The sequence below is a fragment of the Mizuhopecten yessoensis genome, unplaced genomic scaffold (genome assembly GCF_002113885.1).
Source record: "Mizuhopecten yessoensis strain PY_sf001 unplaced genomic scaffold, ASM211388v2 scaffold8449, whole genome shotgun sequence".
NCBI classification, from domain to species: Eukaryota; Metazoa; Mollusca; class Bivalvia; order Pectinida; family Pectinidae; genus Mizuhopecten; species Mizuhopecten yessoensis.
The window spans coordinates 523,903-551,809 of record NW_018407553.1 but is presented as its reverse complement, the minus strand read 5'-3'; the positions used below and the strand labels follow the sequence as shown (position 1 = coordinate 551,809).

At 33.9% G+C, this 27,907-nt stretch overlaps 1 protein-coding gene across 4 annotated transcripts; it reads left to right on the top strand.

Moving 5' to 3' along the window:
* Window positions 1-27,907, top strand: LOC110455996 (insulin gene enhancer protein isl-1-like). Of its 4 annotated transcripts, none has more exons than XM_021506505.1 (6): window positions 1-132; window positions 5,325-5,514; window positions 7,325-7,650; window positions 13,604-13,911; window positions 22,146-22,434; window positions 26,953-27,041. In XM_021506505.1, exons 1-5 carry the CDS (start codon window positions 69-71, stop codon window positions 22,398-22,400), a joined length of 1,143 nt encoding a protein of 380 aa, XP_021362180.1. In that variant the 5' UTR covers window positions 1-68; the 3' UTR covers window positions 22,401-22,434; window positions 26,953-27,041. The 4 variants fall into 4 exon arrangements, with proteins under 4 accessions (XP_021362180.1, XP_021362178.1, XP_021362176.1 ...); XM_021506503.1 differs by having other exon boundaries at window positions 2-132; window positions 13,604-13,896; window positions 22,146-22,325; window positions 26,953-27,907; XM_021506501.1 differs by having other exon boundaries at window positions 2-132; window positions 22,146-22,325; window positions 26,953-27,907.

Here is a 27,907-nt window from a genome sequence, read left to right as displayed (position 1 = left end):
CCGGATCTATCGGTACGGGGAAAAGGTCAAAGAGAAGTTGTTCTGGTGGAAAACTGGAAATATTCGCTATGGATGGCTTAGAGTCAGAAACAGAGGCGCCTATATTTACTACCTTAGTGGATTGCCATGCTGGTGAGGGATCTGTTTTTATAATCATTTCAAATAATCATAAAAATCCTACTTGAAATCATTGAAATCATGCTGATCATTAACATGAAATCATAAACTGGTAAACACTATCAATTTTCAATAAAACGATTAACATTCAACATGAAATTGTGAAATTATGATAATCATAAATATTCTAAAATATTCAAAATCATGATTATCATAAACGAGAAATTTATTACGAGATTCATAATTGCTTATCACAAATATGAAATCGCGAAATAGTATTGATAATGAAATCGTTAATATCAAACGAACTGTGGGCAGAAAATCGTTAAAATATACTTATCATAAGAAATCCAAAATTATCAACAAAAAGATGTTGATCATAAATATGAAAGACATAACTTGTCATAATAATTTAGAAACCGTTTGGATGGCATCTTATCCTGTTTTAGTGTGTCCTTGTGAGTGATGCGAGATTTGGCCAACCTCTGTATCATAAGAGGGCCGCTATAATTCACGTACTATGCGATATTGGTCATAGCGGTACCTTTTCCCTTTCAATGTGTATCAGTTGAAGAATCGCTGATACGCCTGTGACCAGATGAATCTAAACATATATTTTACAATTATCTCCAGTGTAGCTCTTCTTTGGGTATTTCTTTTGAAATGTCTTTATGTATATTTTAACTGGTATTGTGTATGTTTCCAATATGAATTTGTAAAGAAATATTGTAATCAACAAATTAGTATAACTTTGTATATAGTCCATCCAAATTGTGAGGAAATCGTGATAATAGAATAAATAAATGACGTCATACTAATTAGCGTTCTTAAGTTAACTAATCTTCCTCTAATAGTGAACGTATTAGGGAATAATTGCACTACCGATAAGTGTTTAAAATCATCATTTTGTTTGTTTATTTTGTGTTTTTTTATTACAAGTGTTATATTCCATATTTTCATACTCAGCTAAAAGTGCATATTGAATTAATTTTTGATTGAGATCGTAAGATATATTCATAAACCATTACTAATTAATTAACAAATCATTTAATACAATGTATATATATAAACGTAATCGCATTAATTTTATCGCAGTGGATCTTTTTCTTGATATTATACACTACGCAAATATACTAATCTATGTAAAGGATAGTAGGGTATACGTGTGCACGACACATTAATATAAATTCCCTATACGATTACAGAAAGAATGTTGTTGATAATCATTTTTATAACTTCCTCATGTCAAAAAGCAGCGTGTACGCGTACCGAGAAGTACACTAATAATTTGTATATACGGTAAGGTCGATTCGTATATTGCATCATCAACAAGATCTATTGTCGCACACCCCGACAGGAATAATTTCCCAAGGGAAATCATTACACTTTCGAATCCAAATATTGTTATGTTAATGTACGGTAAGTTGCACTGTAGTTTGATCTGATAATGTCACTTTTAACGACAAATATGCAGTTCTTTCTTTGTTTGAATTTGCATCATTTTTATCATAATTTCTCAAATTTATTTACGCTTTCCTTGCTCTGTCCTCATGCTTGTACTTGCTACAAGATACAGAAATTGACCAATACTTCCGAGAATATCTTGCATTTAATTTGCTAAAACGTTGAAATAAAAAAATAAAAGCAAAATAAGCACGTGTTCGCTTATAAGATGCATCGCTGGTGAAAAGCTTCTACTTACTGAATTATTGAAGTTCTAACATTTTTTGTGCAGGTAACATTCTAATCATTCTTTCAAACTTTCTTGCGTTCTTTTTGACGATCTGTCGATATTGAGGGAGTTATATACGAGAGTATGTGTAAAAGTCAACGGACCTGATAGAAAAACGTCTGAACTTTCTGATCCGAGGATGGGAGTTGTTTGTTATTTTTATTTTTTTATTTATAAAGTAAAAACGAGAGTACTTTCGAGGGGGAAATGAATCCCCCGGGACGTACTCGATCGTTCAGTACGCGTGCCAAACCGATCACGTGACATAGATTGGTGCAGCACAATCAGGCTGAGACTTAAAAAAAATCGATGCGGACACGGTGGCAGATAAAGGCGGAGATAATGTCAGAGCTGAACCATCTGACACTGTGTGTTGACACCGTCCGGATCGAAGCTATCGAAGGAGAATCATGAAATCGGACATAGTTATCATGTAAATATTGTCATCCCGGGTACAAACACCCAGAATGCCAGTTCGGCCGTCAACTCATTTTTCTCACAGTACTGTGTCAATGTTTGCGTTTTGGTTGCGATTTCGTTACACAGAAATAAGCTGGTGTCACGGGTAGACACCTTTACTGTTATTTTTGGTGTTGATTTTTAATTGATCGCCGCGATACCACAATAACAATATGTAGTTGTCACCACATATGGTCCGTGTTCTGTTCGATATGTAAGCTTACGGGTATGTCTGTACACCTCGGTACAATAATATGACATGTATTTCAAACATGAAATAAACAGCTGAAACAAAACGGAGAAAATGTTAACAAACACTTGTACACATATACCGTTTAACGTAGCACGTGATGCTAGTTTAGAAACTCGTTGCTATAACTGCTATATAGAAAAACTACAGAAGAACGGGTGAAAAGTATCTTAACTTGTTAAAGCAGACGGAAGAGGGGGAGAAGAATGGGTAACGTTATTGAAGCAAAGGAAATAAAGAGTGCGAAATAGCTAAGATCGTTAGCGATTGGTTAAGAGTGAGTGAGTGGATTAAGGGAGGGAAGGAGGGAAGAAATGAATGAAGGAACGAACGAACGTGTTTGGGAAATAGAACTTCTATATGAAATTAATGGTCAAGAAAATAGAACGAATGATAAAATATGTTAAGACAGTTGGCATATGGAATCTTATAGGAGATTGTGTACAAAAGAAAGGGAGAAGGAAGCGGAGAAACAGGACTTGTTGCGACAAGAAATATTACCCGAGACTGGTGTTTGCCTGATGTCGCTTCAAAACACATCCTCACACACATATCAAATCCGCCTCTTTATACTAATTAAATGTCAGCACACACAAAAAATAAACATGTCTAACAATCTGTAAGCTTTGCTAGATTGAATAATTATTTAATCTATACGAATCGTTCACTAATGAGATACACAGAACTGACTGAGTTTTGATAACGGTAAGGACGAGACGACGGGGTGGGGGTTGGGGGAGGGCTATTGTTTTCAACGGAAGTTTTATGTACCTGGTAAAGCTGAGATTCAACTGACAAATAAACACATTTAATCTCCCTCGGCCAAACAAAGGTGTTTCTACAAAGGTAGAGTCTGGAGGCCTTAAGTTTATTTTGCTAAATAAACAATAGTCAAACGCCGGCTTGTTTATAGCTGGCCACACAAACGACCTGAGGAGTTATCACCACCGGACTTTCATATCAAAACTCGTGTTCCATATTACGAAGAAGAGAAAAACGGACATTTTAAACTATTACTCGGTTCTGAATTACTGTGCAAATTGACAATAAACGGCCTACTTTGTTTACAAATGTAAATCAGATTAAACAATCCTACGTTTCACATTTTTACACTTCATGTGATACAGTATAAGTGATTGGTTTATTTTCTGTTTACAAAAATAGATATGATTTTGTGTAAGATTTGCATCGATCAATACAACGTCGCTTAATTACCAAATACTTTTTTTTACTTATAAAAACATTTATCTGTATACACGAAGCATAAATATTGATGAATGAAATATGTTTTAACTTTTATTTCAATGCTTTTGTTAAATTTCATTTACATAATATTCAATTAACATAGTGAATTGATAGGGCTATTTCACAAAATATTATTTATAGAAACACACACGCTCATTAACGTAATATACATACTAAAACAATCGATACATTTATTTAATTACGTTCATTTGGGATAATCTCTAAAAATAAGAAGTGTGTTCTGTTTTTCATACAAAGATTGAATGTTTTACTTCGTGTGGTTTACTCCTCATCCCAGTCAGATCTGTGACGTAAGAAATGAAATCACAGTATGAAGTAATTAAAGTATATCTCAAAGTGTTCTTATTCATCATAATACGTAGTTTCAGTATAATTGTCGTTATTTTGTCTGATAAAAATAATTGTGTTGATGTATCATGTATTATTGCATTATTTACTTCAATATTTTTTGTTCAGTAATTTTATTACACATACAACTGTACAAATTTTACAATGAATATCATCAGTTTTATATATTTTGATAAATATTCTTTTTCTTAAATTTTACATTACATGACGTATATAAACAAAAGATATAACGAAACAAAAACAGCATAAAATAACGTGATTGTAATTGATAAGTAACATGACATTTACTCATTTATTTATTCATCAAATTTCAAACTCAGCCTTGTTTTAATAATCAATATACGTATTCCAGAAATTGACAACTAGGACTACCTATGTCAGGTATAAGAAACAGGTAAGATAATTAAGTCACCGTATACAGGTAGACGCTATAAAAACAACTGGGCCTATGGCAATGAGCGCTCAGGTAGCGTATAACAACGAGGGTTTTAAGTATCGGAGAGTTCATTCTGTCAAACCGTGACGGTTATCTCTCTGTTTTAGTCCAGGGTTTCGCTGTCCGTCCTTCGCTGTGCTATACAACACACTGTTTCTCCACAGATTCATTCAAATATCAATATTTTAGACTCCTGGTTTCACCAGATGGTGTACGCCCATTCGAGGATGAACACAGCCGAATCACGTGTGGCCCGTCTAATTGAACGGCTTAGCCAATCAGAGCACGGCTTACTGCAGTAGGAATGTATAGAGGAGTACGAATAGATGAGTGTACACACATGATCGTGTTCAGAGCATACGAGCACGGAGCACTACTATTAGTATAGGGTTAAATAATAACTCGTGTCTTGTGTGTTTAATAACATTTTGTCAAAATTCCACCTTCAAAAGCCGAAGACATGACGGCTGACACACAGCCTCCGCCACAACCAAAAAGTAAGTAACTACAAAAAATATATCGGTAACTTTTCTGAAGTTATCATCGTGAATACAAGGATTATGACGATTCAGGCAGGTTTGTTATTGTTGTTAAATTAAGTGTTAAAACCACTTATTAGACACTGACATGCTATGATGTATATAGCAATACATTCATTCAAATACTACTTATTAGTAATAATAAAAATTGATGAAAATATATCTTATTTTTTGCAGAAAAGCGGCGGGTTTCCGTTTGTGTTGGATGCGGATCTCAAATTCACGATCAGTTTATATTAAAAGTGGCTCCGGACTTAGAATGGCACGCTTCGTGTTTGAAATGTGCCGAATGCAGTCAGTATCTGGATGAGAGTCACACCTGTTTCGTTAGGGATGGGAAAACGTACTGCAGACGGGACTATGTGAGGTAAGATCGCATAATTACAAAAGTCGACCTGACGTGCCGGCGACCCTCATCAAACTACCTAGCTACAGACATTTACTCGTTATTTACAACGAGGTGATTAATTCGTGGTTTATTAAAGATTTTTTTTACGATTCGGTTGACAATTTTTGTAGGTAAAAATTGAATGTAAATGGTATACGTTGCGATGTGTATGTCATTTTACAATATTAATGTCGAGGTGATGCGTTTAGATTGATTGATCATGGCTGTGAAGGCGTATTTACGGAGCCTGTCTTTACTTTTGTTTATATTTACAGTAATTACAGACAAAACAGTTATAATTGCACTACATAATTACACAGAATAACTGTAATTCACCTGTTTATTGATCGATAACCTTTATTGTAATGTACACCTGGCGCATCATATAACTAGTACAGGTATTGAATAGCGTAGTTAATGAGTAGGCTCGTGTCACTAACATTCACTTCATTATTAAACGATTTTATTAAGTTAAACTTTATAAACGAATGTGTATAAAATACATAACCGAACACCCGTGGTCGCTGTGACGGGGATCGGGGGGAGGAGGAGGAGGAGGAGGTGTAAGGGGAGGGAGAGGTTTATCTCAATATCCTGCTGTGTATAATTTTGAATTACGCTAGGAGACCCACAGTCATATGGGGAAAATAATCTTTATTCGACTTCTGTTTAGTTTTGAAAAGAGGTCACAGGCAAAATAAATGTTAAAACGTGGAATTATCATCAACTTCTAGATTCAACCTACCAAACACATGTTGTTTAACGTTAAAGAGTTGTTGAAACAGAGCTGAGGTGGTATGCTGAGTCTTCAAATAATAGACCCGACAGACCTATCTAAACTCATACCGTTATATCAGCGCTAATGTACTGTACACTCATATCCAGTGATTACACACAACATTATTACTTTTTATATTCATATTTATTTTTGTATATATGCTATCCGCATTGTATATGATGCCAAACATTGGAAATGAAGTTTCAGGATTTAAAACCTACCTTTACCTACTAAACTCTAATCAACGAAACACACGATACTTTATATAAATAAAATACCTGGTTCATTTATTCTTATATAATATACCTTCAAACCTTCTGATAGTTCGTGCAAACACATATCGTATACTGATTTCTTGTATTGTATTTATTCCGGCTTCATATTTTAATATATACTTGACTCTTGTACTTTGTAGTATACTTATATTTGACTTTTGTTAATATATCTACATCATAAGAAAGTCTTAAGCATTTATTTCATAACAAAGAAAGTTTATCACAAACACTTATGTACTGTAGTAGGCTCCTCTTATATAATAACCAATAATTCATATTTAAAACTAGATTTTACAGATATGTGATTATATATCGTTACTAATGTTATCATTACTGTTTCTTACTGTCTGTGTTAAAAAAAATTGAATCATAGATTTTAGCGGAAAGAATAACACAATATCAAACACAACTAGATGCATTTACATTATAATGTATTATTATAAATAAATATAACCAATGATGTATCAAAGTTATCCTATGTTATCTGTATAATTTTAGGGGGAATATCACAAATCAATACATACGTGATAACTTTTCCAAAGTATCAACAATAATAATTTGATATTGATTTCACACTTTTGTGATTAATACTTCTGTAATACTGATACATTCAATTTTAACATTTCTTCTCTTATAGCATAATAACGTAAATACTTAATAATTCCTTCTTTTCTTAGAAATAATCTCTTCATAAATGAGATATTGTTACTTAATTTTGATATTTTATTTTTTTCAGAATATTCGGGGCGAAGTGTAACAAATGTAATCAAACCTTCGGGAAGAGTGACTTTGTAATGAGGGCCAAGAACAACGTGTACCATATAGATTGTTTCCGTTGTGTGGCCTGCAGTAGGCAACTAATCCCGGGGGACGAATTCGCCCTCAGGGACGACGGACTATTTTGTAAGGCGGATCACGAAGTTGTGGAGAGGGCATCTTCGAAGGAAAACGGAAGTGAAGACGGAAGTCCTCGGATTAACAACAATAATAATATTGTGACGAAACGTGCAAATAAAAATAACGACGACAACAACAACAATGAAAAGGGACTCTCTCTCGTCGGTAGGTATTCCTGTTTTTAGTATGACCCTTTTTGTTTACATAGCTTAATGCATATTAGGTTGTTTTGTTTAGACAATTAACTAATCTGATATACATTCCAAATTTGCTGTGATCCCTCAACTCTCCGATTTTGTTTCTCGAGAATATATTCCTCGCTTTACCATGACCTGTTTTATTTATTCTACAAATTGGTTTCCTGTATTTATCCTGACCCGTTTTGTTATTCCGTTAGAATTATAATGCTAATATATTTTGCTGTCATGCTTTGGCTGTAAAACATTACAACCCTCGTTAATTTAGTCATTTATAGCTTAGATTCGTAAACAAGTACAGGCGATCTTTCACAATGTCTGTTACGTGAGAAAGAAATTAACAATTAAACAACACTAAGTCTATATTTTGGCTCATGGAAATGTGATTTCCTATAAATCCTAAGTTAGATCTATTCTTAAACAGTAGTTGATATGACCATTTTTTTCATATCTAGGACAAAAAAAATAAAACCTGAATTGTATTTTCCGTCCAATTTCTCATCAAGGCAGCACAAAGCTATATCATACCGTTACACAAGAAAATGTACATGATGATTGTTCGGCTATACCGTTTTTAGACCACCTACATTTACACGTGTATCTGTTCGTGGTCGCTAAGATGACAGTATCATTATGAATCAGTCTTAATGACAAACTTTATTACATATGTTATCAGTCATATAAAACAAATCTCATTTCATGTGTACCGTCCATTCATATGGTTTGTGTATTCGGAGTCGACTTACTATGGCCGCTAAAATACTACCCTTTCGCACGTGCGTACGAACGTGCTTTTGGTATATCAGAAGGCTGTGTCGGGACCAGCGACTTAGTTTACACGGCCGGGAGGGTCCCGTCGTGCCTCGCTGTAGGGGGGACCATCCGATACGTGTCAGGGTCAACTCCTAGATCTAGTGCCACTGTGATATCTCCCCTATCACACGTGTTAATTTGGATTATAATTCACTTATCAGTAGATATTCTTGTTTGTACGTGGTGGGCCGGAGTATTTACGATACTAGATTAGAGAATTACACTCTCACCTACGTCCCCACCATGTCACTGTTGGACTAGGGATTTAGACAATTTTCCCCAGACAACCTGACCCCTTAACTCACTCCCACGAACCTCGAAATCTTCTCGAGTTTTTCTCTTCTTCACACGAATGTCAACAAACCTCTGTCGAGAAATTGACATCATGAATATGCATTTTCCTGTGTCGTCGTTTTCTATTGAAGAACCTAGTACACACATACAGTATATATTTATAATCGATCGGTTTAAATATGTTTTATTTTTTTAACATATCCCAAAAATACATAAAAAACAAACATACAATATTCACTCATTCATACAATTTCTCTGAAATATACACTTATGTATTACTCCCACACCTTACGGTTTATGTACATTTGAACATGTTTACGAATCAAATAAAAACAATTGTACATTGACTTTATTTGAACGTAATGTCAATATTAGGTAATTAGCCCGAACTTCAATATCAATATCAACTTATTTCTCGCATGTTTAATGTGCTCAAAGATACACATGACTTGACAATCCAGTTCTAAAAATCGAGTGTACAAATAGTAGGTGTCGGTTGTAAACAAATACAACAAGTACGTATGCTAGGTGAAACCACCAAAAAAACTTGTACATAATTATAAAATACCAACAACACAGTAACAGTTGATGGCACGCATGGTTAGGGAGGCATGCGGTCAAACGAGAGAACAATATTCCACTCCTTTGTACGCTTCAAGAGTTGTTCAATTTACCGACAAGAACGGTTGTTGTGTTAGAAAAGTAGATAAACAATTAAACTCTATATAAACTGCACATCAAACAACACTAACAGTACCTAAATAACGTATAAAACCCACATAACTACCTTCCGATGTCGAAATTGGTAGGAAAATACAAATAAATATTGAGTTTATTACAACGCGGGCGAAACTTTTCGTACCGTGCACAGGGAAAATTAAAGAAACACATAGCTTTATTACTACATCCGGCTGTGTCACTCATGAAATGTCGGCGAGTATTCAGCGGTGTCCTTTGACCCCGAAATGAACACGGAAGAAACTGACAACTGCATGGGAAATGACAACAATTATGATCCCGATATACATCTTCCAAGTCTCGTCTGGAACGGGATGTAATCTGTGTCTCGCGCATAGACGACAGTTTATTTATTGGTCATCTTATGGACGACGGGCTTATTATGAGCTTTATTACCGAGTGTGTCGTCCCAATGATCGTTTATCGGTGTAAATATGAAATATGAACCGGACCAAATGTCAGCGTAACCTTTTCTTCCTTCAGAGGATAGCCCGGTAACGTTTCAATGGAGGGAGACATCCACCTAAAACTGGCGCTTTATTAAGAACCTGTTAAATTATAACAATATGGGAAACAGATATAGAATGCTTTTAATTATTGTAAAAAAGAAATGAAACCCGTTTTGTATTTCATCGTCATTTAATTTAATGTATATTTTTTTCATTTAAGTAAATAACGTTAAAGTAAGAAATGATAGAGAGGTTACAGGCTTGAATATATGTCACAATATCACACAATATAGATAAAAGCTACATTCGTATTATTTTATATTTACTATTTACCAAAGTGTAGTATGTTTAAAGAAAACACGGTTGATCTATTTTAAGCCTGTTATCCTTTAACACTGAAACTGTTTTAAAACAGTGGCAGATTTGCCTACGTGAGCGTGAACTATTATAAATGAAGCATACCTGGGGGTAATGACATTTTTACTTTGTCCTTTAGAAATGAACATGTCAGTTTTCTCACCGTCGGTATAGCTATAGTACAAGTGCTCTGCCCTTTACAAGGTTAGGAGTAGACCCTTACTAGCCTGTACGGTACTTGGGTAACATTTAGATAGAGCTGTAGGGTCGCACAAATCACCTGTTGTAGAACGCCCCCTAATATTAACGCTGAACGGAATTGATTTATTTAACAATTTACCGAATTAAGTTCTAAATATCTACCTCAGCCTGTACACTGACAGATTTTACCGCCCCTATAGCGGTATAATTGATACCAGTTGTCAACATAAACGTTTTTGTCAAAGACTTGCTCGCATAATGTTGTCTGTGAGAGCAGTGTCGTTGTAAGGGTGCTTGTAGTCGCCCCATAATGAGTGAGATTTACTAGCGATCGAGCCACAATCAAAACGAACACACCCCGCTTATTGTGTCAGTTAAATAAGTGTTGTATTTGAAATTGTGCATGAATTAAACGTGGAAATACGTATTGTCTTGGAGTGAATACCTGTACCAAATGGTTATCAATTAGACCCCACAACGCGAAAAATACACTAACAACTACTAATACAGTTTCTTGCTTAGTGAACACGGATTCCCCGCAGACGCTTCCTGACACTGTCGTATTAATATTTTATACTGCTAATATTGGTTAGGTTTAAAACCTTGAACGAGATACCTGTTCTCTTCATAAGACATAAATCGAACAAAAGGTACAGAAGTTCCAAGGCTAATTATGACAGAAATATATATATATAGTCAACATAATGAGCGTGCAAGCGACATTTGTGACACTGTTGAAATATCCATAGCCGAATGTATTTTTAGATTTTGCTATGAAAATATTTTAACGTGTTGAGAAAACACGCAAAAATATAATCAAATTGTAAACATTGTGGAATTGTCTAGCTGATTTGAAAGTAGAGAATTGAAATATTATAATAATAATTTGTTTCAATCGTCGAGTTTCTTAATTCCTAAACCATAGTTCGGTTAGTCACCTACAGCAACACGACAACGGGGGAGGCGGTTCTTCTCTAAGTGTGACAACTTCGATACTAATTACTTGATAAGTTCATTCAGTTTGCTACCTGACTTTGTACCTCGCCTGATAAGCCTCGTCAAAAGCAGGAAAATAATAGCTATAATTCTTCCTAATCGGAACATTCAAACACCGAATTTCTGTGTTCATTACAGCAAGATTAGATACAATAGGTCGTTATCAGCCAAACGAGGTAAATATTGTATCAGGATCTCATTGCTAAATAATTCATCTAAATATGGCCGAATCAATTATCAATTATTTATTCATAACCTTCAAACTAGCGATAGATAGCCGGGGTAAAATATCCTTACAATATGCATAATATAGCCGAAGGAACAAACCGAAACGTAAATTCCACGCCGATAAGCCTCGAGTTCCGTTATTGCTCGCGGTCCTTTGTAGATAAAGTCATCTTTGCGCCTGACAAACGCATGGTATTACCATTGTTTTGCAGCTTAGAGGTAAATTGTTCACTTTCAAACGCCTCCCTTGCGGTTCTTTTTCAAATTATATGTTATCAGTGAAATCGACATACGTAAACAAATCACATACAAGATTATGTATACCATTTCACTTTGAGGTATGGCCTATTTATCATATACGATGCTATTTTTGAAGGACAGGAATTTTTATGAGAGTGTCGAGGTTTTACACTTTATTCGAAGTCGATTTTTTTCATTTATTTCAATGTCTTGTATTGGTTTTATTATAGCCTTCTTAGTTCGTTCATTAATACATTTGTAATAGCACGTCAACATTTACTTGTATATTAAACACTATAGTGTTGTATTTTTAAATCAGGGTTAAGTGCAGCGATATGTCTGACACAATATTGACTAATACACACTATGGAAACTGTTATTGTTTATTTTGTTGAACGAATTATTGTTGTAGATAATACATGATAACAATTGCGGTGGAAATTTGATAATGTATATTTTGATCGCTTTAATATGACATATAGGTATTATTTTCCTCCATTGAGACAAGTTGATAGATACAAGTAAATGAATATGTTTATTATTTATGATATTTAATATTGACATTAACAAAGGCATAATGCGACAGGTAAACAATGAGAAAAAATGTGTACACTCATTAATAATTCTCTTAATGGTAATACCGTTAAAAATAGAAAACAACACATGTCCTTGCTATTGGTAACAACTGTAATTGAAAATGATTACACCAGGAGTTGTGTGATAGTAGGGACTAAAACGGTAGTAATTGTAGCTGTCGTGGAACTGCCGATAATTCCAGCATACCTGTCGACCGGCAAACATGCATTGTAAATTATTCACCTGTGTTGACGAGGCGCCGTCAGTAGACCAATGCGGGTCCATCAGAGCTTTGTTTTCTTTTCTGTAATAAATAATATAGCAGCTGGTTTGCCTTCATGCTATATATATAATAAAGAGATGATTGAGTTTGTGATTGTAGAGTTTTATAGTAATATGTAGGTAGATATACATGATTATTTATATATATATAGCAATATATACACCGCTTGCACTGATTCATCGATAATGAATTTCCTATACAAATGGAATGCTGTGCAAGTCAACTTGTTTTTTGTATTTCAATATTAGTATTTTCTTGCTTTAATCATGGTCAATTTTCGATATTTTTCTACATTGATATCCACTCAATTGTAGATATTCGTCTGGTTGTTTTTTAACCACTCCAGTATTTATCATTTGTTAATTGAAATTTCAGAACATTATTTGATATAAAACAATTCAAATATTGCTGCAACTATTATCATTTATTATGAGTAAGACATGTTCATAATTTTAATTGTGAAAGTTCGTAATTTCATTTCATGTAAAAATTTGAAGGATCTCAAATGTATTTGAAATAAAATTGAATGTGTTGTATACACTTTATCAATGATTTCACATGTAGTTAATAAATTCTTTTTGGCAAAAGCAAACTATTTCGTTTAAAAAATAAACGTTAAACAAAATTAGAGTTAGCTTGATATTATATTGTTTACATTGTATTAAACTATGATACAAATAATAAGTCAAAAACATCATTAAGCTAGTAAAAACTTTATGACTGTATTTTTTTCAATTTCATTTCAGCTGGCCGGGCGGAACAAGTGTCAAATACAAAGACGAATGGTACAAGATCACATGTTCACAAGTCAGAACAAAAGCCTACTAGAATAAGGACAGTGCTCAACGAAAAACAACTACATACTCTGAGAACGTGTTATAATGCAAATCCGAGACCGGACGCTTTAATGAAAGAACAACTTACCGAAATGACAAACCTGAGTCCTCGAGTGATCCGGGTGTGGTTTCAAAACAAACGCTGTAAAGACAAAAAGAGGAGTATACTGATGAAACAATTACAGCACCAACAGCAAGAAAAAGTGAGTAAATTCATAGTAAGTGAACCTTTTTTTAAACCTTTTAAAACATATATACATATATAGCTGTTTAAGTGGTAAGTATTTGATATCGCAATAAACTTAAGCAAAAATCATGAATACATATAAATAATTTATTACACATTTTCTTTTATTTTTTATGCAATTAACACGGTTTATGTTGATCGTTTATGGATTGTGAGTAATTAATTTCACTAGTGGTATTTCAGGAATATTGAAATATTCAGATATTGGTAAAAGCTTTGCTATATGACTCTTTAGTCGAAGTTAATTGTCGCTCTGTTTGTTTACGTGTATGGAAGTTACCGCAAAATACTACAGAATAAACATCTTTGCGGAATATATTTGTACCTGAATTGCTGTGTGTAGCACTGATATGAACTACAATACAATCTGTTGATCGTTAAGTTAAATCAGGGCTGTATCATGTTGTGTGTATATATAAATGTTCTGTATGCGATATAGTATTTATTTTATACAATAGGGATATTTTTGAGTTATTCATATGAACCAAAATGTTGTACATTATTTTATGTATATATAAGTTTTCCGTATATTTATTTAGTGTCATACAAAAAAGATATTTTAATCATAGGGATATTTTGATTAGTTAAAGGGAACGTGTGCAAATATAAGAAAAAAAAAAGTATAAAAAACATCTCTGAATTTTTTTCTGAAGGTAAATGTCTTGCCGCCATAGGTTCGAGCTTACACAAATATTTCTGATTATACTTTCAAGTTGTCATACTTTGTTCTTCATAATGTTGTTTGAGATTTATTCAAATCTAATCTGGGGAAAATATAAAAAAAATGCTGTAGAGCAGCATTGTAGAAGATAAATAATATAACTATCTAAGATCAACGATAACCCGAACGTAAACAAACCGAATTTTGATGCGAGCTCAAATACCATGTAAATCATACTTTTTAGTTTGAATTGGAAAATAAAATTTCATTCATAAAAAATCGACCCTCGTACCAATAGTGGACGTTCTTGAGGACAAATCGCTCTCGACAAAAACGGTTTGAACTTGACAAACATAGGCATATTCCAAGGATCGACCCAACCCATCGAGTTCACATTTGTGTTTATCTAAGGGATTCTAATATTTGCAGTTCTCTTTACAACATGGACAGAACGGCTTAGCTACCACTGCCAAGACACACAAAAATCGTCTAGCCGGATTTCACTGTTTAGGAAGACACTGAGATAGATAAAAATATGCAGAGAAAATGGAGACGATTAACCGTATGTTAAACTATGTAACAGGAGCGATCTTGGTCATATACCTCTGTGCATATTTTAAAATCATACCGAAACTGTCGGGTTGATAATTTTCAGCGAAAATCTAAGATTTGTACTCATGTTTGATTTCTGGGTTATATCACGGGTGTTAGGACATCAGTTGTAAAGTATTGTCATGACAGCAATCCGTATCGACAAAACGTTTATTACATTGGATCGACAAAGAATTAATGGGTATTCTAAACTGTTTATATATGAAACAAAACAAATAAAATATAACAAATCATAAATAATGTAACAATTTTACTACCAACTCTATAATAAAGGTGATAAAATATCAGTGCAGTATTAAAATATTTTATTGTATTATATAAAGTGAAAGTGATCTGTATTATTACAGAATACTGTTTCTGATATGTTAATAAAATAAAACTGTATAGGATATTGCATTAAAGACATGAATACATATGTGCCATCGGGTTTCGGTGCACACATGTTGCACTCATAAAAGTAAGACCAGCATTTAAACACCATCTCTGTTGTACATAATAACATACTGGTACACAGCTGGTACAATGAACATTTTGTCAAATTAAATTTAAGATAAGGTGTTTTAGCAACAACATGATAGCGTGTGATACTTTGTCTCTGTTTCCGAGCATGAATAATTCAGTAGAAAGCGATTAAGATATTAGAGCGCGCAATCAATATAATTCCAAGTAAAGTTGTCTAATTGTAATTTTATTATTATACCTACAATGTCAAGTGGAAATTCTAATATCCTGATTTGATTCAATTAGCGTGCTTTTCGATAAAAAAAACTTTTTTCCCCCGATTCATCAGAAAGCAAATTATTTGCAGTTTCAATTTCCTGAACGGGACTAAGTATTGACGGTGGCAGGAGTACAGTTGTAAATTAGACCTCCACACTTGACGTGGAGACGACCAAGTTGTCTCCCGATCACTTGTCTTGTTGTATTTGCGACTTTGCATGACTAGAAATTATCTTTTAATTCCCCCTAATTATAGACAATTATATGATTTTACGGCCTCAGCATCAATGGCGCAGCAGCAGACCTCGAAAGATTTTCTGTAAAACGCTCCATATTTGAGGCAAACTATTAATAATCAGCAGACACAAACCTAAATGCATAATGAATTAAATGAATTTTTTTTCAAAATAGCAAAAGGAAGAATATATTCTATTGAAAGTTCTAAATTGTACTGCATTGGCAATTTTACATGTTTCGTCTGTACCATTTCTTGAACGATGTGTATTTGAGAGAACCAAGGAGGCTAGTCGCGTGCAGAAGTAAATGCCGTGGTGCCTAATTGGAAATACATTGAATTAAGTCTCTTATTGAATCCCACGGGGTATTTAACGCCTGAATATGGGCGCTGATAACTATAAACAACACCTTTTCTTGCAGATAATTCAAGAACATTATTTGTAAACCAAAGAAAATTTACTTTGCTGTGGTTGTAATAACCCCCATGACAATACTGCAGCATCCCTCACGGAAGCCAGGCAATAATTGAGAGAACCGGAGGCGCTGTGGACACCCCCTACCGCTTTCCTCTTATTTTCACCATTATTTCCCCTTCAAGCATTATGCTAACTTAATTTGAAAAATCACAGGAGAAAAGGAGCAAAATTCGAGGGCATTTGTTTGACAATGATTATGCTGACAAGGTTCCCGCGGCGTAGCAAATCGTGTAGAAATCTAAACTGGATTACCTACAACTAAGCTAACTAGGACCGGACCTGAACGGCACATTCTCTACAGACACGCTTGGACAAAGACCAGTCGGTCAAATCTTAATCGTTGTAGAGAATATTTTTTTCCTTATTTCTATAACAAAATATGTCATCCTGAAACCAAAATCATAATGGTTTACCCTGAATACCAGGTGGAGTTATTGAATTTGTAACTAACTACATTATTTTAGTAATAAGTTTATTCTACGTCCTGAATGCGAGATGTTACCACTAAACATGTAATGTCTGGATCATAATTTTTAAGTAGGTCAAAAATTTATAATATTTGTAAATCCATGTCAGTTATCAAATCATAGCCCTGTCTAAAATAACACTATCAAAAGTCGTACATGCTGATACCACAAAGTGAGTGCAGTGAAAAGTGACATCAAGGATTACCCTCCTGTGATAACAATTGTATGGTTAAAAAATGGGTTTCTCTATTTTGAACACTGGTTAAATCGACAAACTGTCATATCCGTCAAAAAAATCCAATCCCATTTAATGTCGGTGTAGGTTTCAGTGTAACTATTCAACGTTCTTAGTTTAAAGCTGAGATGAGTTTCGTTTTCAGTGGTTTATTCCATAACCACATTTTACTCTGCATTGTCATTATTTTCTGAAACAGTCTTTTGTCTTTCTTCACCCGTTCACTGTTATCTCCATTCTGTTGTCGTTTACATATCGGGGTTTAAATCCATACTTGATTGAGGTATCCACAAACGGTACCAACAAAGCCTCTACATGAACAGGCAAGCCGTGTAATGATGAGACAAAAAGATAACACAACTGAAAATAACGGAAAAGGGATAAATATTTTAATAACTTACAAAGGACAAATATTAACGATCTGACATAAGTCGGTATACTAATTCATTGATTTATTTTTGTCAGAAAGTATCTCTTTTGTTGAATGGAGACTTAAAACCGCAGGGTGGCTAGGCTGCGACAGTCAGCCTCTCTTCAATACCTTGCGAAGTATATGGTTTCGACATTACGAGAGCCGACGAAGATGAACTGGAGATAACAATTGATGATATTTTTTCAAGGTCTTTTAGTGCATGTTTGGTTACTGAGACAGACAAGTAGTGGTATAACGAACCTAACCACTATTGTGCTCACTACTCTATATAATGGCGACGCTTGCTTTAGCTGATAGGTGAAAATGCTATAACGGAGAGATTCATCACTAAAATAGTTAATAAAGCACTAAATAGTTATGAAGGTGATTGTTACCGCTATATAACTATAAAAAGTGATTATACATTTATGGCACTGCTTTATAAAAGAGCCAGTTCTGTACTCATTGCTATATAATTATGATGGTGGTACTCACTGCTGTACAAGTATAGGGGATGGACTAGTAGGTACCAATAGTACACTCTGCTATAACTAGCTTTATCACTGATGATACTGTTCACTGCTATAGCTGATGATAACACTCTCTGAAATAACCGATAAATGTGATCTTTGAAATAGCGAGTGATGGAGTCACTGCTCTAGCTGATGATAACAATCACTAAAATAACCGATAAATGTGATCTTTGAAATAGCGAGTGATGGAGTCACTGCTCTAGATGTAGGAATTAACTAAAACAGATAACACTGACAATCGTTACTGTACGTTTTTACTCTAGATCGACAGCCAATGGCTATGTATAGTCCTCATCGAGGCGATAGTGCTACTTATTTACTCACAATTTTTCTTGTTGGTAGCAGTACTCAGTTTGTACTGTTACAGCTGCTCTTACAAAAAAAACATAGTCTTACATGGAGCTGTTACACTTATTGATTAGGCAATTATGTTATTATAACAGTTACAATAAAAAACTACAGATCCAAAGCTGAAAGTCAAGCTGGTGGTTTTATCAAATACATCTTGCTATTCATTAAAACAGTAAACATGTATTTGAATGATTATTTTATGTATGATTACTTCAGTAATACAATTTTCATTAAGAACGCTTAAAATAGTTTTACGAGGACAGATATTTGGAAAAGAAAATATGCCTTTGAGAAGAGCTATTTTAATCTTCTGAATATGTAGATAAGTAAATCAACATAGAAAAATAAATTATTTGACTCACTGAAATTTTGGTATTTTTATGTCAAATAGAATCATGGCCCGGAGTTCAAATGATTAATACAACTTCATATTTCTATGAAGTGCATAGACATTTTTTGACTAAATAGTTACCACACCGACAAAATGTTGTGTGCTAATAGTATATATTTTTTTGTGGTGATGGCCCGTCCATATTTTTTCCTTATCCGTTGCCTACAGAACTTGCAAACCTTTCCAGGAATGTCGATGTCCGCCTGGCAGCTAAAAGTGATTTAGCAATGATTATACAACGATGAAGGGGAGAGGCAATTTTCACTGTAATCATTGTCTATTTATTTGTTACCCCTAGTTGGTCATCATCTGGTTATTGGAAATTCCGTATAAGCCGTATGCACTGGCATACACAAGTGATATTAGAATTTAATAATAGCCTCTCGGCTCTTCTCAGAGAGGTCGCGCTTTCACACAGAGCTAATTTCGTGTAAATTTCTCTGATGATTAGCGCATGCAGTCATTTAATTTCCTCCAATTCAAACAGCTTTTTATAATATGAATTTCTACTTATTCCGGTCCCTCCGGAAATTAAGAAATTCCGCAATTAGATTATACCTTTTCCACGCGATTATTATGATCAAATCGCATTGTTTGTACCCCCTAGTTAGGGGGTAAACAGCCTCCGTGATGGAGTGATGGAATATGTTTTCCCGTTGCTTTTGTGACCTGTAGCGTTTTTAGCCTCTACGTGTTTTGTAGGTCTTTGTAAAGATTAAATATGAAAATACAAAAATAGCAGTATGAGTGATATGTGGGTATTACAAATCTAGCTAACGTTATTCCAAAAGAATGCATTTTGCACTTCCGATTGTGGCCACATGCCTTACATAGCACAGAAATAGCATTTACATGTTTTTTCGCCTGTGTGCTGAAAATATGTTTCTAGCATGTTATACTTTTTCACACCGTGGTACTGTGTATCATCGGCACACTGGTATCCTGACGTAAAGTGACATACATGAATAAATGAAATCGAGAATGAAATGTTAAGTATATATTTATTACAATAAATCTCACACCCTACACATTAAACGTGCTGGTCGTCTATCCTGATTTGAACCCCGACACTGTGAGAGTGAGAAGAGTTTCTCGCCAAAACCTATCCCTGCGCCACCAGTCAGCACCACCTCACGTGATGTAGTGGGCTTACTGGGAGTAAACTATAGGAGAAAAAGTCCTGAACAGAACCAGGACTTCGGGGTTTGCGTGATATAGGATTACATTATATTGTGCAAACATAGCGCTTAGCAGAAGGTCTGTTGATTGTAAAGCTAATTAAAAGCATGCTTGTGTTGATAATCAGAGGGCATCTGTTCTGACTGTGTACAGCATCTCGAAAAACTCCACACACCGTTCTACTGCCAGACTATAAACAGAATTTACATCTCCAGAAAATAAATATTTAATGAACTCTTAATACTTTCGTTGGTTTTTAAGCAATAAACACTGATCGGTAATATTTATGATATTCTATAAAATATAATATGCTGATTAATTGGACAGTTTTCCAGCCCAAAATAATGATTAAAACCTCCAGACATACGATATTTATTCTGTTTTTATTCGATTGATTTAATCTATTGTAATGATCGTGCTACACATTATGAGCGTTCGATCATTTTCATATAGTATTACATGCCTTCTAGAGTCCCGATAGTGCAATAATAATAATTTCATTATCCATTTTACCGAAACAAACAATCCATCCAACCAAAAGAAAAATGATATGGACATTTTTTTGGGTGTCATATTTAATGCTAATCAAAACATTGGGACAAGTGATCCGCGATGAGTAATTACATAACGATACAGTAAAATAAATATATAAATAAAATATTAATACGGTTTTAATCTAGGGCGAGCACTTTTAACGGATAATTAGATACCAACAAAATTGTATTCATTCTCATTACAAAGAGTTAACACTAATCGATTGCTAATAAATTCGGTTGAACAAAGAACGGGTACCGAGTTATTGATATGAAATCGAAATAGTATTGTTTAAATTGCTTTTATATAATTTTAAAATTTTAAAATTTTAAACTCTTCTATTTCCCACCAAACATGTATTTGGTTGACATTAAATGATTATGGTGATAGATTTCCTCAGAGATCGTGATGAGGGGAGGGCACAGGCTGCTATGAAAACTGTTATGCTATGATTCGATCGGAGTTTTATCCTTTTCATTAAATTCAATACAACACGTAGAGTACAGGCGGAATTATTCAATGTGATACCCATTCTTTACTTTGTATTTGTTCAACCGTTTACACATTCGGAAATTTACGTTGTAAAATTCTAATATGGAATTATGTGAGGGATGATAGAATTATATTATTTATACAACGCCAGCCATTCTAAAGCCCGTATCTAACGATTTCTGACCTGATGGCCAATGTGTTTGGTGTTTTATTATCGACGGAAAGTTTCAAACGAGCTATTTTAGAATAAAAGGGAAAGAGATTTTTCTCATTATGATATTGATTCCGGGTAGAACACTGTCATCTTTCTGTCGATATCATGCCAGACAGCAAACAGGCAAGTCAACTGAACGTAACGTATGTACGCTTCATTGTATCTCGATGAAAAAGACTCCAAACGTTGCTATTAATTGATCCAAGTCCGCCAATATAACTATCGTATATAGTGGTGCATAGTCGTTTTCCCCCGTTATGTAATCCTTCCTTGGTAGATAAATTGAAAGGAAACAACATTAGAATTTGGATAAAAATCTGCCTTTTAAAAATATCAAAATCTTTGATAAAGAAGTAGTCATTTGTTTTACAATTTTTCGAAATGCACTGAATACATGTGTACATGTGTACAGGAGATACTTGGCAGTTAAAAATAAACAGTATTCACTATCTGATGCTGCGGAAGAGTTGCTAAGAAATCGTTTTATACAACGCTCGGCTATAAACAACAAAAGTGTCTTGATAAAAGGCTAAACACATTCCCAAACTGGGTTATTTATTAGTGTTAAGTTTGTGTTTCGATATTTTAACAGATATTGATTTTTTTTCAGCAAATTATAACCATGATTATTCAATACAAATGCTTATATAAAACAAAATATTTCAACACTTGATTATTTTTTTAATTTCAGAATGGCGGACGGTTGCACGGCCCACTCCAAGGAGTTCCGATGGTCGCTTCAAGTCCCGTTCGACACGAGAGTCCCATGCAAGCTAATGCGGTCGAAGTGCAAAGTTACCAACCACCATGGAAGGCTCTCAGTGATTTTGCCATGCAAAGCGAACTTGAACATCCGCCATTCCAACAACTGGTGAGCACGTTTGTTTGTGACGTCACACACGATGACGATGACGATGATCATGTCGTGTGCTATGATCAGTGCTGACCGGAATTACATCACTCTCGGCAGAGTACTTACGGTAAACGCTATTTAATTTTACTCCTGCCCTCATGCTATGCAGTTTCTGTTATCATTATTAGACCAATGGAAACAACGCATGTATATATATACACACATATATCAGCTGTTTGTGTAAAATATAAAACCAAATGTTTCAGATTCTTACTCAGTATTTTTTTTTATTTATAAATCACGAAATTGGCAAAGATGAAGAACAAAATCAAGAAAAAACGGGGGGAAAATCAGAAAATGCCTTTAATCGAAAATTTTGACAATAAGAAAATAATTCTTGGCAGTCATCTGCGGAATTACGGATATAAATACTAATTTAACCAGTCATAAGCCATGACAGTAAAAGCGCCTTCCCCACATGCGTGATCCTCACTCTGCTTATGTAGCTATAGTTTGTTGTTACCGCCTCTGTTATATGATTTTTAAATTTCTTTGAATGTGTATAGCCATTTTTGTTGCATTTTGACCAAATAAACCAAGTACAATACAGTTGCACTATAATATTCATGAATGATTTGGGAAAAACTCAACAAAAATATAACATCTATGAGAAAAAAAAATGATAAGTGAAAAGGAAAGCTGTTGATATATAACGGAACTGCATAGCAAGTTTGTAAGAGTTGAAATTAAAAAGCTTTGCATGATTGTTTTATTTCTGCCTAGTAGTGAGTAATATGTTCAGTATTAGATCATATGATTTTTGAATTTTAGTTTCAGCATGAGTTTTGATTTCATTGATATTGTTGAATATTGTAAGTCATTTAATTTTCGCAAATATCTATTTTCGCTATTTCAACAACGTATTCTCGATGATTTGAATTCTGGAAATTTTCAATAATATTCACTTTGTGTCTAAATGTTTTCCATTGATATTTCAATTAAAATAATAATTTGCGAAGTATAGATGAGTTACAATGCACTTCTAGTATTTCAACATACTGCATAGTCTTAATGTTTTCCATTGATATTTCAATTCACGAAAACCTCTTTCTTCTTTCTGATTATTGAAAAAATCGAAGAAAAAAAGATTTTGCGAAGTATAGATGAGTTACAATGCACTATTTGTATTTCTTGTGACAGATTTCGCAATGACTACATTTGTCAAATTTGACCGGTGTATCTTACATTATGAAAATTAAACGAACATATTACAGTGAAATTAGTAAACAACGATTTCAAGAAAATAAAATCGCGAATGTAAATTTGTGAAGGATAAATGTTTCATGATATGGAAAATATGTTCTGTAAAATAACATCGTCACTAACACTATCCTCTAGCTGGTTGTCTGTAATGACGAAGTGTCACTCTCCGTGGATGTATATTTTCAGTATTTAACTTGAAGAATATGTTGGATAAATGTTGAATGTGGCAATTTGTGTGCTAACTCAGAACAACCTCAATACAACAATGTAAATTGTTAATACACAACGATGAATACCAATGCATATTTACATACCCTAATACACATACCCTAATTTACTTACGCGAACATTTACACAAGGAGTAGTTTACTTAATAATGTATCCCTAATTTTGGTTAGAAAAAAAAAGGAAAAAAAGTGAAAAACACGCAAGCTCTATTTCATCAACCGCCATATATTCAAAAGTGTCCAGTATTTATCAGATGTTGTTAATGCATTTTATGAATAATACATAATCTCCTTTAGCGGCATTCTGCAGTTATCTATCGATATAATCCAGTACGCGCATCGAGGCTAGGTCAGATAAAGCTATGATATGGCAAGATACATTTCCACGAGAAATTCACGTGGTCATCTCACCTCATTATAAAACATAGAACATCTACATATCAAGGCACTTCTATTTCTCCAAAAAGACTTTTATTTGAAAATATATTTTCGTTGTTCTTTCCCAACTTCCATAAGCTTAAAATACTTTCAAAACTCATTGCATTTCTGATTCGTACCAGATTGTTTTCGCGCTTAAATTGAATGAATGCCAATTGTTTGACCGCCTAGGCTGTATCATACTTAAATGGTGTGGTCAAGATTCAAGCAAATTATTTTTGACGCTCTTTCAAAGAATTTAAAAACAGTACAAATTATTGAAAGACTTCTGGTGAGAACCACAATTGTAAAATATAAGCATCATGTATATCACCAACCATTCTTAAAATATGGACTTCTTCTTTGTTAGTGAATTGTTACTAGTATAAAAGTCTGTGGTTTAACACATGGTGAATTGTTACTAGTATAAACGTTAATCTGTGGTTTAAACACATGGTAAATTGTAACTAATATAAACGTTAATCTGTGGTTTAAACACATGGTGAATTGTAACTAGTATAAACGTTAATCTGTGGTTTAAACACATGGTGAATTGTTACTAGTATAAACGTTAATCTGTGGTTTAAAAACACATTGATTAACAATTTATTATTGTGTCAGACTACTTTTGGCCTGAATTTGGCATATTCACCGATACATATTTCCCTGATGCTTGGTAAATAATCTTTGAGTAGGTACAATATTGATACCGCTGTATAAATAGGACCCCTGACCGTTATACACAAGAACCAATACAACCTAGGGTTACAAAATCAGAAACAAAACTGTCACAGATTCCTGTTTATTCAGGCCGTCAATATTGGCATACTTTCGATATGACACCTTTATATTGATTTTACTTATAATATTCAATACGGACAAATCATATACTAATCTTCTACCATGTTATAGCAATAGTGAGCCGAAGGTGCAATGTGGTATTGACACAGTTGATATTGTATTCGTTATGACTTCATTCGCAAGCTCAGCAAAGAATGTCGCCGGTTTTCTTTGATATTTTGTCTTCAATTAATCTCATTCGTAAGAGCAATCAAGCAACACTGCTTAAAATATACAAGAATCTTACTTTTAACTTTACTTATTTTTACAACACGATGGGAGGGAGGATCTGTATGTTTCCCTTTCGATTTGCTTCAATGTTGCAATGATTTCCAAAGGAGAGAAAAGAGTATAAGTCGGCATAAACATGACTATCTCAAAGAGTCAATTCAAAATTGTTCAAACCAGTCAACAAAAATCTTCAATACGTAACTGTTACAACATCTGAGTGAACCTAATCAATCCACCCGAACTGTGACGTCACCCTAAACCACTAAACAGACATCATCTGGCAAACAATTTCTTCCATTTCTTGTTTCTACGTAAAACACTTATAGAACAAAATTAACACTTGTATGACTGCACCATCGTTACAATATTCAAGCATTCGTTTTATCAAATTCAGCGCGTGGTATATACAAATTTAATACTTTGATCACGATGAAATATCATAAGGTTTGAACTGTTAGATATTTTGTCTGGTGCTGTATCTCCCTATATCATAAATTGTAAACAAAGATTTAATAGTGTAAACATATCAATGTCAGAACTGTTTATTTCTCCTCGAAGAAAGTTTCACTCCTCAATCAACTCCATGTTACCAGACCTCATCAACATTCATATATGTTTACAAAGATATAGTCAAGCTCATATATGTTTACAAAGATATCGTCAAGCTCATATTTTTATTGCAGTAAGGTGCAATAATTATATATGTATATTTAATTTCGTTTAATATTTAAGAGTTACGTATACGTTATGCACACCATCCAGCCGTATCAATATGTAATGCTACGGTTCGTCTCGGTTATAGTTGTTTATATAAATAGTCGAATAATTTATTAAGCGGAGCAAACGGCATTTCAAAATAAAATGAACGACAACAACTGCAATACAACGCCAGCTTGCGTTATGCAATATTCCTTGATACAACGCCAGCTTGCGTTATGCAATATTCCTTGATAATATCAAAACACGTATGTTATATTGCCATAGTTAATATTATATAAATGAATTTTAAGATAAACTAATAATTATAGAAACGTTTTCTATATCAAGTGTTTGGTAAATTATTAACAAATCAAAAGAAAACCTAGAGGAAAATGTTCGATCAACGAAAGCAGTATATGAACTACCACGTTGATTCCATCTGAACTTTAAATTATTTTGTTTTGTTTTAACTAAGATCCTTACAACGTGTGTAATAGGGAATAAAGACACACGTGCATTTTGATCTTAAGGGAACAACATTACAAATATAACAACTATATGATAAATGCGCAAGACAGTGATATAGATTGTCCTAACTATTTAAGTGTTGAAAAGTTTTAAAAGTGATAAGGTCTTATAAAAAAAAATGTGTTGACGGCAACGGGTGCTTCTTAAAAAATAGAGAACAAAATATGATCTTGATAATTTTGAAACAGATTCAAGGACGATATTGACTTAGGATTCGGTTCCCATTTAACACCAAACATATACATAGTCAATACTGTTACATTCATTACATGTATTATGATATCTGTGTTCTTTGTACAGTGTATTTTTATCCTCAAAACACTTTTTTTTTGCATATTTTTAATCGGTTTCTACAAAAATACATATTTCTGCAGTAAGTTGGATTCAGTTAATTCCAATTTAAAACAAAATAAATTAACATTAAGTTTCTCCTATTTCAGATGAATTCCTTTGACATGGAGGATAATCATACGTATCACGAAGGCTATGGAAACGAGTGGATTCACCACGACCAGCTACCTGACCATATGGATCACATTGATCAGTACTCCGATTCTGAATTCCCTGAGACACCGTCGGAAATGTCTAGCCCACTAAGCCAATAGCACAGGATGTGTTCCTCTTTCTTCGATGCGGGAAACATTTTGGAACTTTAATTCAAACTTGGGAGGTTCGATTCTCAAATCAGGGACTAATATTTCAAATGGTGGTTTATTTGGACCAAATTGTATGTGAATGGTATGTATTGAACTTTGATTACGAGAGAGAGAAAAGACACTCAAATAAACGCTTGATCTCTCATGGTTATACTTTGTGTTTTTACAAACGCAGAAATGATCCTGGTTTATATGTAAATGTTGTGATTGTCACGTGACTGTGAAATTTACTGTCGTTTTGTCTATAGCTGAATTTCACATGAATGAATGCTGTACATACATAATGATCGGTGTGTCAGGTTCAGAGACATTCTACAAATTTAATTTTCTTTCGTGGAAAAAGTCCCGATGATAGGGAAAGACACAACACTTTTTCTAGGAAAGCCAACAGTTTACAGGACGTATAGAAGACACAAGGATAATTTACAAAGAGTTTTCCTCACAAATTGATGACATGTGGGTGTGAAATCTGAACAGAATGTATATAATATGCTAATTGTATACAATTGAGATATTATTGCATATAATAAGATCCATAAAGATCGGACCCTGTGGGATTATACAGAAACATTTGAATCAAATTCATCTTATTTACGTCCATTTCAACGTTTTATGTATTCATGGAATGTTTAGTTGACTTTTCAATATAGGATTATTTATTTTCTCTTTATGCACAGCACACCTTACCATTTTAGAAAAAAAATACTTTGTTAAACAGAACATGACCGGTACTTCTGCG

Bases quoted from the DNA above. Each gene is read 5' to 3' on its own strand.
- LOC110455996 (XM_021506501.1), top strand. From the start codon at position 69: ATGGATGGCTTAGAGTCAGAAACAGAGGCGCCTATATTTACTACCTTA. The intron at 5,515-7,324 runs GTAAGATCGCAT...TATTTTTTTCAG, and splicing joins TGCAGACGGGACTATGTGAG to AATATTCGGGGCGAAGTGTA. The intron at 7,651-13,603 runs GTAGGTATTCCT...ATTTCATTTCAG, and splicing joins AAAGGGACTCTCTCTCGTCG to CTGGCCGGGCGGAACAAGTG.